The sequence below is a fragment of the Diuraphis noxia genome, unplaced genomic scaffold (assembly GCF_037042655.1).
Source record: "Diuraphis noxia isolate RWA-SAM2 unplaced genomic scaffold, SU_Dnox_SAM2 contig0001, whole genome shotgun sequence".
Lineage (NCBI taxonomy): Eukaryota > Metazoa > Arthropoda > Insecta > Hemiptera > Aphididae > Diuraphis > Diuraphis noxia.
Genome location: NW_028301711.1, coordinates 11,604,993 through 11,619,053, shown reverse-complemented (window position 1 = coordinate 11,619,053; position 14,061 = coordinate 11,604,993). Strand labels below are relative to the sequence as shown.

The window sequence follows — 14,061 nt, the reverse complement described above, 5'->3', positions numbered from 1 at the left end:
AAACATTTTAAAAGTGCAATCTGTAATATTATAAACTATAAATTACCTGATACTTTTTTGGTTGCATCATCAAAACAACTCATTATTTCAATTAAATCTTGAAGAACTAAAGTCGTACTACCAGTACAATAAGGCCACATTTAAAAAACAGCAATTGTTCAGGAAATCAAATTCAATGTTCATAGTTAAATGACAATTATTCTGTTGGCACATATTAACTATTCAGTACTGTGTTTGATAGAAAAAGGTTGCAAAAGCTATACTTCTCTGTCCATTATCATTGCTTTGTTCGTGAGCGCTGTGGAATCCAATTGTAGGTCTATAGATGGTCTCTCTACCTATTTTGGCATTAAAATCCCCAATAACAATTCTCACCGTATTTTTTGGTGCTCTATCGTAAATCTCCGTTATTTCTTCATAAAATTCCTCCTTTATTATGTCTTCTTTCCCTTCAGTGGGAGCATGTATGTTAATTATAAATGTGTTTAGTGGTTTTGTGTCCAGCCTTATCGTGCATATGCGTTCAGATACTGGGTTAAATTCTTTTACACACATCTCGAAATCTTTATTTACAGCAAAACCCACACCAAACTGGTGCGAGTCATCTATTCCTTTATAGTAAATTGTATAATCATTTATTTTTATTTGGCCTGTACCAGTCCACCTCACCTCTTGAAGTGCTGCAATTGTGACATTGTACTTTTTCAGTACATCAACTAGATTATGACAAGCTCCAGTGCGATACAGGTTCAGCGTGTTCCAAGTCGCAATCTTTATCTCCTTACATTTCCGTTTTCCATTTCCAAAAGGGGTTCCAGGTAATACGTGTATCCGAGGCTTAGTTGGTTGTGGTTTCTTAACAGTAGTTCTTTTATTGGGACGGGTTGTTAGCCCGTCGCCAAACCCCCAACCTGGAGGACCAGACCACTTCGACCTTTTCAGATCGTTGTGGTGGCTATTGCAGTGCATCATGCGATGTACTGGGCGATGGGGCGCCACTTTCCCTACGCCGGGTCAACAAGAAAAACTTAAATTATCAAACATAATTACAGTCTTTTCAAGTTTATAATAAAACATAATCTAGTAATAAAATAATAATAATAATATTATAAGAATTAACAAGAAAAACTTAAAATTAAATTAATAAAATCAAAAAAAAAAAAAAAAAAATGATATTTTGTATCACAAGTTAAGACTTCTCTTTAGTCTCTTTGTGGTTTAAAAAAAAATGAATACCCAATTTTATTCATCACCCGAATTTGCTGTTAGGTTTGTACTTGGGTTTCTATAAAACTCTTGTTAAATGTTTGGAATGACATTTGCTTCACAAAGACTTGATAAATCTTTTTTTTTTGCATTGTTACCCCAGGTGGTCTTGAATATGCCAAGTTTAAGGATAGATCTGTTGGAGTTACTGTTGGCCTTCGTCCTCTTAATTTTTCTTTTCTAACATCAATAACTTTAAAAGTATTTTCAGACAGTTCTTTATAAAATATTTTAGATGGTGACTCTTTTCGGACTTCTATAATTTTGATTTTTCCCCACCATACCTTTTTGTTATCTTTATTAACATTAAAATTACTGCCAATTTGTCCACATAATTTTTTAAAATCTATCATATCATTTGTTGTCATTTTATTTACAAAATATGCTTCTGACTTTCTAGCCATACTGATAACTGGAATCCACTGATCAGGGACATAAATTGGTCCACTTTTAAGAACTTTATTTTTTTATTTTTTCAATGCATGCATGCATTGCATCACCTTCATTTTGTGAGTGGTCGCAGACTAAAAATGGGTTATTGAAGGAAACTTCATGGTAGCAAGCATGTATAGACTAGACATACAATATACCTATTTGTTCTTATTTTGGCCAGAGTAGAATATAATTGGTAGATATAGTAATGGAGTTTAAATTATTTAAATATTTCCATAGACATGATGCAATTTCATTGGCACCCCTCTTGGATTTATCCTCACTCCACACATAACAAAGTCCATGTCTTGATGAAGTTTCGTGTACAGTAAAATTATATACTCCTAACTTTCGTTTGTAATAAAGCATATTTACTTCCCCACAGGGCGTTTGCAAAACTGCTTGAAGATCATAACAACATACAAGTACCATACCTTGTCTTCCTTTTGCAACATCCTTTGCTTTTTCCTCACGGCTTTGAATCTTTGATTCTACGTGTAACGATACAGACCGCTAGAGGTCTCTAGTTATATCTAGCGTCGCTCGTTAACTTCCTATCACGCGCTCTCGCGCACTATACTCCTACGAGAACCTACAAAATAACGCACTTATTCAACATAAAGCGCGTTGGGGGAGTAGTGGCGCAACAGGACGCCGCCCTCCCGGAAAATACAAGATTACGGAAAAACTATAAGAGATAAAACAAAACGGTTTGTAGATTCAGAATCGTCGGATTCTGAACTACAAATTCGTATCATGATAGTACATTAAAGTGCCACCGGAGAATTCACAATCACAAGAAGTTCAACTACATATTCTCCACCAATATCGAAGGCCAAGATATACATAAATATAGGCCGCCCACCTATCAAGGCCGGCCTATATTTTACCGGCCCTATCAAGGCCGGCCTATATTTTACCGGCCCTATCAAGGCCGGTAAAATCACCTTCGTCCCCGCTGAATGCGATTCATCGTGAGCCGGACGGTAGTTACCTACCGTTAGACACGGACACGATAATCAAACGATAAACAGCAATTTCCCTGGAGTCTGCACTAGCCGGACGGTCTTTATATACCGTTAGACACGGAAGTGCCACAGACTCCTCACCCAGCGACCAAGCGCTTCAATTAAGAAGCGCCGCTCGTATTCCCGTAGCCCAGTGTGCCATTTCCACGGCATCATTACCAGTTCATCGGAGAGACGATACCGAAGAAGAAAAACGTCAAGGACTACGGATCACAGACAAGGCAGCCAGCTCAAACGCGGCAACACCCGGCCACAGTCTTAGCAGACAAGGAAGCAGCTCAAACGCGGCATCACCCGACAATAGTCTTGGCAGACAGCAGGCTTCTACCGTCTATAATACATAATTGTGTACAAATTCCCACCCGCTTTACATATGCTCCGTATTAAATTGTTTTGATGTATACTCGTGCGGAGTATAAGTTTGTTCTATAAAGAACTCTAATTTGTAAATAATGAAACCTGTGTCGTAACGAGTATTAAATAAAGAAGCCTAACCGTACAGCAGTGTATTTCATTACATACATGACTACATGAGTATCATATTTTACACGTTGTAGATTTTTTTCTTCTTCACTGATATTTTTTCATGGCTCACATATAGTGCACTGATCTTTCTTAGGTACAAAAAAATTTATATTTCGTTTATTATTAATAAATAATAAATCATAATAGACATGTTTATGAACATATTATTTTTCATTTTGTTCTTGGTGTATCGCATAAAGTCTATACATATCTGCAATTGTCAAACCACCATCAATGAATTCTCTTTTGAGTCTGTGATCCTAAATAATGAGAATCAATCCTAGGAAATGAGTCTATATGGTCTAACACTCCTTTTTTTATCTCTTCTGAAATTTTTTGATGGTTCTTATGTTTTCCTTGCTACAGTGGTTTCAATACTCCTTCAGAATCTAAGTTACTGAAACAGTTTCTTATCATTTTGTCACTAACAACAAGAGTTGCTTCGAACATCTTTTTGCATACTTATAATTTACCAAATTCTTCAGCTTCTAGGTAGTAAACCATGTTGTTAAGTTTCCTGTTGGAATTTAAAATATTTTAACATTTTTAGGAGAAACTTAGTTCTAATTTTTTCTTTTATTTCTAAGCTAATGTTAGAGCTACAGCTGTATCGAAAAATTTACACATGGAGCTTTTAATACTTTTGACTTAAAAATTGATCCTGATTCACTAACATACACTTCACCTTTATTTTTTGCTAACTTTTTTATATTTCTTTCCCAATTATCTGAGTTTCTTGTACGTTTTTTTGTAAGCTTTACTTGAGGATCGTCATTCAGATTTTCATTTTCTGTTTGGTCTAATTGAGTTCAATTGTTTTTTTCCACAATACAATTTTCACTTTCAGTTGGTTCTACTTGGTATAATTCTGCAGACTTAAGTGTGATTAAATCTATTGATTCTGTTTCAATATTCACAATATTTTGATCTTGATTTATTTGTTTAGGTTCATGATTATATGAATATATTGGATCATCATCAATAAGTTCAAATAAATTAATGTTTTTTAGTGTTTCTTGAAATGTTGAAACAGTACCATCAATGTCAGCAGATACATCATGAGAAATATTATTGTCCTACATAAATTTTAATTGATAAGGAATAATAATATTACAGTATTACTAAACAATATTGTTTGAAATACTTACTTCATATTCCAAGAGTAATTTATCAATTTCTTCAATGCTAGGAATTGGCGTTACTGTATCAATCATGGCTAAATACTTAGGTATGACAGCAATAATACTAAAATCCGTTCTTTAAGCGCATTCATAGAATAATGAACAAATCTTAATTCATTCCATGATAATATGACGTCAGCCGGCAAGGATTTTTATCGGCCAATTAATCTTGAAATTCAGCGGGAAAATTACTAGACTACTACAACTTACTGACTACAGTAAAGTTGCCAACAATATTATTTCATCGATTTATGATAATTAATAAAAATTATATTATATACCAGTATGAAGATGAAATATCAAATAGTGAAAATACTATGATAAAAACTAAACAATATTTCTATAACTATACCTATGTCTATATATATTATTTGTTTGTTAAATGTTATGCTGCAATAAAAATAATGTTTATTCAAGTATTCAACTTGTTATTTTTTTGTTCTGTGTTCATCCACCAATTGTAGTGTAAGAAACTTCATAAAAATGTCGTGGTGCGTTGTTAAGCATTGTAAGACAAACAAACACCATTTAATAGAGGCCTCTGATTTAGGTTCTTGATATAGGTTTCATCGTTTTCCAAGAAATCCTTTTTTTCCAAACCTATGGGTTATAGCTGCTGGTAAACCTAATATAAACATACAGTCTGGTAAGTATCCCAACCATATTTAAGTCAAGTGAACTGACTGCATAACGCATATAATGATCATTGAAAAAATCTACTGTAGGTACCTACATTAGAAAGAATTTTATTACATTCATATAAGATATTAGGTTTAATGATCAAAAATTACAGGCTTAATAATAAGTACAAAATAATTAATATAATTGCTAAAACAACAAAACATTTAACACACATTTACAGAGCACACATAGAAAAATAAAATTAAAAACCGTACAAAATGTGTTATTTAATATTTTAATCTTATACATTTTAGCTAGGATTTGTTCTGCCCACTTTGAGGATGATTGCTATGTAAAGCCTATGATAGAAACGTTTTTAAATTATTCTCCTCGTTGTAAAAGGAAGTTAAAAGAAACTGCTATTCCTACTAAAGATGTACATAGACCACCAAAGCAGTCTGAAGAGTTTCACAATGAATTAGAATTTTTTGAATCAGAAGTGGTACCAGATACTGGTAAAACTTATTTACCTACTAACTAGTTATTTTTCAAAGTTTTATTTTGCTCACTAGTATATATATATTTTTTGTTTTTATAGAGATTGAAGTGATAGAAATATCTTCTAATGACTGAAGATATTAGGTAAGAATTAATTTTAAAAAATATTTATTTTTTTGTATTTTAATATGAAAAATTGCCAAGTGAGGGAAATTATTTAAAATTGAATGATAATTAATAAGTTTTGTTTTTAATAATTTAGGAATAATGATGTCGAATCTGAAATTGAAAGGTATAATATTATAAACCATAAATATGTTATTTACTCTGTGTGTTTATATAATCATAGTTGGCATTTAAAAAATATTAACTGTAGTATACTAAAAATGTGTGTGTAGAATGTAGTGTGTACTAACTAATTAAAACAGTATATTTACATATATGTATTATGCAATACTAATAGGTAAATAAGTGTTGTAATACTAATTTAAAATAAAAATAATGTTGTATTAATTATTAACTAATTGGAAATTTTATGTGAAGTATTTAGTAAAATTTTTTTATTTTTCTATTTTAATTAGAATTCATTAATAAGTAGGTATTAGTTATAATAATAATAATAGCTGAAAGTAATAAAATAAAAATAAAAATTAATACATTTATAAGTTATTTTTAATTTTTAGATTAGACCTTCTACTTGATTGTTGCACAAAAGAAAACAAACATTTAAAAACCGAATTAGTTGCTTTAAAAAAGGAAATAATAAATTTAAAAAATGTAATTTCTTGTCGACAACAATTTATTAATAAGGATAATGATGAAAATAATAATTTGAAAAATGAATTGGTTATTTTCAAAAAAGAAATACTACATTTAAAAAATGTTATTTCTTTTCAACAACAATCAATAAACAACGCTAATGACACAAATATCCAAGAGGAATTATTTGTAAACAGATTTACTGAAAACTTATCCAAATTATTTACACCCACTCAAATAAGCTTAATCTTAAAAAATAAAAATAAAGTATATAAATGGACTGCAGAGGATATTTCTTCTGCAACATCATTAAGGAGTGTTTCACCAAAAGCGTATCGATATTTGTTGAAAAGAGAATTTCCTTTGCCTGGTATGAAAAGATATTTATAATTAAAAATAGTAAACTTCATCTATGTATACCATTGTTATTTGTAGGGCTTTCCACCTTACGATCATGGGCTGCTACTTTTCCAGTGGATCGTGGATTATTGTATGGTGTTTTAGAACTTTTGAAAAGTAAAGGTTAGGAATTTAAAACACATTATTAATTAAACATATTGTTGTATGAAATTAATGAAATCAAATTGTTTATTTTTGGAAGGTCAAACTATGAACCGTAATGAAAAAATAACAATTTTATCTTTTGATGAGACTTATGTTTCCCATAAAATATGCTTTGACAAACAGAATGAGCAAATAATTAGGCCACATAGATCTGTACAAACAGTAATGGCAAGAGGTTAGTACTTTAGTAGTACATGCAAATTGTAATGTATAGTAAAAAATATTTATATTCACTTTTTAACATTGAGGGCTTATACACCAATGGAAACAACCCATTTTTTATGATTTTGACACTCGTATGACTAAAAACATATTATTTGATATAATATCTGAAATTCATAAAGTAGGGTTTGAAGTTGTTGGAATTGTCAGTGACATGGGACCAACAAACATTGGTTTATGGAAAGAAATAGGTATTCAACCCAGTTCATCAGATTTCATAAACCCAGTTACCCATAAGAGAGTTCATGTCTTCGCTGATGTTCCACATCTATTGAAGTTGGCAAGGAACCACTTCATAGATAAAGGGTTTTTACTACAAAGTAACGTCCGTATTGGAAGAGAGATTATTGAAGACTATTTGAAGGCCACAACGAGTTCTAATTTCAAACTTGCCTACAAGTTGTCTGAAAGACATCTGAATGTTTCTGGTACACTGAGACAGAACGTGAAGTTGGCTGCACAACTGTTCTCTAATCGATTGGCGCATGCCTTAATGTACTGTGGAGAAAATAAAATTATAACAGATCGTAATAGGAAAGAAGTAAGTATAATTATAATATACCTACCCTACATATAAAACAGATTTAATTATAAAATGTATCTTGATGTACAATATTATACATTATAATAATAGGCGTCTGAAGTTATAAAACTTTTAAACGATTGGTTTGATCTCATGAATACCCAGCTTCCAAGAGATAACTTTACCGACACTTATGGTTTGAATTTGGATGAACAAAATATTTTATTAGATAAAGTTGATACTCTTATTGGAAATATGAAAGTGTGTAACAGTAGAGGGAGATTACCTTTTCAAACAGGTATTTTTTACATATGAGCACATAATATAAAGAAATGAATTATGTATTTTATATTTCTTAGGCATATTAGTATCAAATAACTCAATAAGAAATCTTTTGATTGATTTGCAAGAAGAATATGAAGGCATAGATTATATTATGACTCGTAGAGTAAATTCTGATGTTTTGGAGAATTTCTTTAGTTATCTAAAAGGAATGGTTGGATCCAATACTCATATGTCACCTATAGAATTTAAATATTGGTTAATATCTATTATAACATCTATAATTAAACAATTATTTGTACCATATTTTTTTGTAGTTTACGTTGGTATTTAATGGGAAAACATTCCAATATGATTTTTACAATTAATCATAATACCGAAGACACTGATGAAAATTGTTTGGTTGAATGTATTTCTTCATCAACATTGAAAAAAGCTAATATTTATCCAAAATGCATACCAAATATGGACTCTATGGTGGATGATCATTTAGCCAATATTGAGATTGAGTTTGGTGGAGTATTTAATATTGAAGCAACCGAATTCAGTCTTGATTTATTAAGCCCGTTTGAAGAAGAAATGGTTTAAAATGAATAATAATTTTTTTAAACGTCTTATTTATAACTGTTTAATAATTATTTCAGTTGTTTGAAAATGATCAAAACAATTTATCAAAGATAGAACAAGATTGTTTAAATTATGTGCCAGGATCTGTGGCAAGAAAATTTATACATAAGCATCCTCACTTAGGTCAACCAGTAATAGTTGGATAGAATACATTTCAAAAGGGAATTTGATTCATCCTTCAAATGCCTTGATGAAAACTGCCAAAGTATTAGAAAACATTTTTAATAAATATCACGGTCAAACAAGTTCAAATAAGTTACCAGGTAGGTAAAAAGGTGCAAAAAAAGTTAAATGATTACCAGCTTTAATAAAATTATTTCAGGAGTAATGAGTGAAGTTACTAAATTGGTTATGCAACATTGTCTTGAGCAAAAAATAACCAATATTCCTTATGAAGTTGTTTTGTGTTTGGTAAGAACAAGAACATTCATAAGAATCAATAATTTAAATAAATTGATGATGGATAAAATAGGTAATTCAAACTAAAAGAAATAAAGTTAGAAAGTTTATATCATAGGTAATTGGAATAACAACAGCAAAAATAGATCTAACAGTACATAAATTTGTCTTAACTTAAAATGTAAAAGATAATTTGAAATTTTTAAATAAATCATAATATAACAATAACAGCAATACAATATTTCAAATTTGTAAATTTGTAATAGTAGTAGTATTTTTTTTATAAAACTACTATAATTGTACTGATAAGTGATAATAAGTAGTGATAACAGTTACTGCCGGCTGACGTCATGACATGGGTATCACAGAGTTGCTGTCATACCTAAGTATTTAGCCATGGTATCAATATTGTAACTCAATGTAGTTGCCTAATAAAAAAAAAAAATAATCAAAACTTATCTAAATAATAATTATATAGTATTTGTATTAAATTATTATAAAATATAGATTTTTAGATTATATCCCAGATAGCAATAAAATATTTACATGACATTAAAAAAATATTTTGTATGTAATGAACATGATTGTATAAATGTTTTTTTCTACATTTTTTTGATTTCAAAAATATTAAAATAATATTTATAAAATATTGTTTGGCCACTTAAGTTACATTTTTATAAATATTATTTTAAGAATATTATAAGAACATCATTATAAAAATATTATAAGAACATTAATATAAGAATATTATTTAAATGTTTTCAAAATAAAATTTATAAAATATAATTTTAGTGGCCAACCATTGTTTTATAAATATTATTTTAATGTTTTTGTAATCAAAAAAATTTAGAAAAAATACTTTTATAATATAAAAGTTTATATCATACATATAAAATTTATATAATCATGTTCATTACATATAAAATATTTTTTCAATGTCATGTAAATATTTTAAATTAGTTTAAAAATTAAAAATGATTCTTATATTTCCACGTTAGTTCTATTATAACGAGTATAAAAATATTATTTCAAATGTTATACCTTCTAATTATTATAATATCAATATTATAATTTCCATTTTTTTTTTTATGCAAATTAAATATTTTATATAGGCTTTATTAGAATGATGTGATAATTAAATACAGCGCCAATAAATTATATAATACTAATAATATAAACTTTTATTAACAAATTTATTATTGGAGTATATAAGATAATGTCATAATTAATAATAATATACATTTAATATTATTATAGTGTATTTTATTGTTGTTCCACAATTTTGTGCTCTCTAAACTTCGCACCTGCAATGAAAATTTTCATAAATGATGTGGAACAATCAATTTTGTCGTGCTTTTGATAGTGTTTCATGTTTTTCACAGCATCTAAAATTTTAAACTAAGTTGTAATATTTTTATTACAATTTAATAGTAGAATGTTTATAATTTACCAAATATAATGTAATTAGCTCCAAGAGTTGAAAACACTTTTTTTTTCTTTTGCCCCTTATAAAGTTATAACTATATTCTTGTAGTAAAGAATCTTTGAAAAGGAAACGCATCATGGCCTTTATGGTACTTGGTAAAATGGTAATGTATTGCGCACATAACGGGCAAGTTCAGCAACCTTAAACATAAAATTATGGGATAATTATACTTAGGTAATTTAAAATTAATTTACGTAATTAATCATTAAACCCGTAATATTTATATTTATTCTTAAAAAAATATATAAAATTAAAAAGATATACCTAACAACTCACCAATTGCACCCTATAATTGTTCTCTAACAGTTTATTTTCAAATGTTTGAACACTATTTTCATCCTCTAAAGGAAAATCACTGTTTAGTGATATAAATAAATCAGAAGCACTTGCATCTTTGTTCAATTCAATATTTCTATTCATTGTGTTGTTTCTGATAATTTCATCAATTTTATCAACCTTTTCATGGAGTGATATCATTTCATACTTCAAACTTAACAAGTTACGGTTCATTTTTTCAAGGGTATCTAAATGAAATATAAAATAAATATAAATTATTATTATTATTTTTTAGACCTGACACAAAATATCTTTAAAATATATTTTTAACTATATATCTTATCACAATTTTATTTTAAACCCATTATTTACCATTATTATGACTTACTTACATTAAATACACTTTTAAATTTTATTAGATAAAAAATAAAGGCAAAACAATAAGATATTTTTTAATATGAATAGATTAAAATTAAAATGTTAATCGTTGTTTGATTTTTATAAGTATAAAGTTAATACATTTTGAATTTTTAAAGTCTACTTATATATTCACTTAATTTATTGAAATACTATATATTGTTATTATTTTAAAATAAATTCTCTCACATAATAAGGTTTCTGGCCATACAAATAAAATAAAATATTTACATTTATATCTTATTGGCATGAAAGTTTGGGAGTAGGTCAAAGACCTTATACTCATAGACGGAGCATCACAGGCTGGCGGGGTTGGGTGGTGCGGTCACAGTTATTACCACAGCAGTGTTGTCATTTCTGACGACATAAAATATGTTTATTCACATATTAATAGAATATCTTATTACAAGAGGACGTGAAATGTGAATACGTGATACTAAGACTTTAGACTACTCAGTACTCAGTACTCACTACTCAGTATATCCGAGTATATGGGCAGATGGAACCAACAATATGGGCTAATATTTATATTATAATTTGATTTTGACCAAATATAGAGGCGTTTTGACATTTTAGAAGTAGGTAACTTTATTTCAGAAATATTTAAATACATTATAAATAATTAATATTACCTAAATAACATTGGTATAAAAAAAGTAATAAAAAAATCTGTTTTTATTCATTTCGAAACAATATAAGTTTTGTATATTTTTTCCGCATTGATCCACATTTATTTTTTTCTTTTATAGAAGCAGCATGGTGGAATCTTAAGTTTAGAAATTTAATAATTATTAAAGCTATAACTTGATCCCTATGTTTGTTGAATAATTGTTGTCCACTACAGTGTTCATTCAATCCTTGAAATATGGTTCTTTGATAAATATTTCTTTTAATTTCATTGATCATTTTGTTTTTGATATTTGGTAAAAATACATTATACGATTGAAAAACTCTCTCTGCCACTTGATAGATTTCAACCACATCTTGAGATGGATTAATTAATGCATTATTTCTGTCCTTAATCTGAATAAGTTTTGATGAATGCCCCGTTTGGTCAATCAAATATGTATGACAAGTCTTACAATTTATTTTTTTTTTAAATTGTTTCACTATGAAGCCAGCAATATATGATGTTACATCATCAACATATGGTGTAATATTTTGCAAAACTTCATAATAATTATGGTCTGGGATTATTGTACTGAGTTGTCTTGTTCTTTATCATTATTCATAACACAATCTGGTCCTACATTTACAACAGACATTTGTGTACCATCTAAAATGGCAATACAGTTTCCATATTGTGACCCAGAAATTTCATTGTGAATTAATAGTTTTTTATAAGCTGCTTTAAATTGTTTGCATGTGGGATTGTTATTAAATCCTCCTCTTTGACGCACAGAGCTAAAAAATGTTTCTAAATGATCCTGTGATAGTTTGTATGACAGTAAATAATTAATTGAATATTGGTTATTGATAAAATAATACAATTTCAGCAGATTATTTAGAGCTTTAACTAGGCCAATGAAACCTGTTTTTCTGCCACTCTCAACCAGTTTTTTACCATCTGCCAACTTCAAACTAAATATGTATTTTTCAAACTCCATGCCAAATTTTGAAAAACTGTCCGCGCTTTTTTCATCTAATGATACATTAAATGGGCTCTTTGAATATTTAGTTCGACAATTTAGTATATCAAATTCATTATTAACCATTGAGCAGAATTCAGAAGTGCCATCAATATCATTAAAACGTTCATCGCCTAATGATTGACAAAATTTAAGTGCACAACTTACACTGTTACTTAATACTTGAGCCGCTAATTTTACATTCATTTTTTCGTTGTAGTAATAAATGTGCCGGTTGGTTAATTCTGTCGCTACTCTTAACCCCTCATCCTGTTCCATTTTATGCAATTGTGTAATGTGATCCCATTTGATTGGTCGCCCCTTGTCATCAAAAATACACTTATAATCACCTAATGTGTTCCTTACTAATTTCAACATGTGACAAGCATCATAGAAAATATATATTGGATCATTAGTATAAGGATTTTTGAAACAAAAATTGTTTTCATCATTGTTACTTATCGTGCTAAAAGAAGCACCTAAGTATTTACACATAGTACTGTTTGAGTAAGCACCATCGAAAGTGACAGAGTGGACTTTTGCTCCTGTGTTATGCATGAGTTGTAAGCAATTACTTAATAAATTACTACGTTCATTACCATTAAGTCCTCCAATAAGAAAATATCCTAATGGCATTTTCCAATGCCCATTAATTCCTACTGCCATAAATAAAAACGCATTTTTTGCATGAACTAGGTTATCATCATCACAATCATCAATATTTGCTCCCATATCAACGAATCCATGCATTTTTTCACCATCCCATTCTATATGGTCTCTTATGCACATTTCATCCAAAACTATATTACAAATAATTGTTTGATCCTTGGCTTTAGCTTCAATACAACTAGATAACATTTTAATATGCAATATTCAATTTTAATATTCAGTCTTAGTATACAGGATTTGTAGGTAACTCATCGAAATGCTTCACTAGTAAAACCAGGTTCCCCATTAACTACTTTATACCATTTACTTATTGTCTTTTGGTGAGGAAGAACATTTTTAAAACTTTTTCTAACTTATTCATAAGCTTTACTGGAATAAAATTGAAGTGTTATGGCAAACTTTCTTAGCTCTGATCTAAAAGGTATTTTCTGTCCCAATATTTTACGCTCAACCAAGGAACGCAGTGTATCAGATCCAAAGGACTGTTTTAAATGAAATATTAACCATTATTGAAAATTGAAAATATTTTAATGATACAATATTTAAAAAAAAATGAACTTTACAACCACACACAACTTTTTTTGTGAAACTTAAACATATTAACTAATAAAGAACATGAATCATAAATTGTCATAGTGAAGTATATTATAATTTTAAT

At 28.9% G+C, this 14,061-nt stretch overlaps 1 protein-coding gene and 1 pseudogene across 1 annotated transcript; both read right to left on the bottom strand.

Moving 5' to 3' along the window:
* Window positions 1-222: 222 nt before the first annotated feature.
* Window positions 223-969, bottom strand: LOC107171309 (protein CFDP2-like). The gene has a single exon (XM_089225236.1). It carries the CDS (start codon window positions 967-969, stop codon window positions 223-225), a length of 747 nt encoding a protein of 248 aa, XP_089081362.1.
* Window positions 970-10,178: 9,209 nt separating this feature from the next.
* Window positions 10,179-10,929, bottom strand: LOC149059637 (uncharacterized; annotated as a pseudogene).
* Window positions 10,930-14,061: the final 3,132 nt, after the last annotated feature.

Bases quoted from the DNA above. Each gene is read 5' to 3' on its own strand.
- LOC107171309 (XM_089225236.1), bottom strand. From the start codon at position 969: ATGCACTGCAATAGCCACCACAACGATCTGAAAAGGTCGAAGTGGTCT.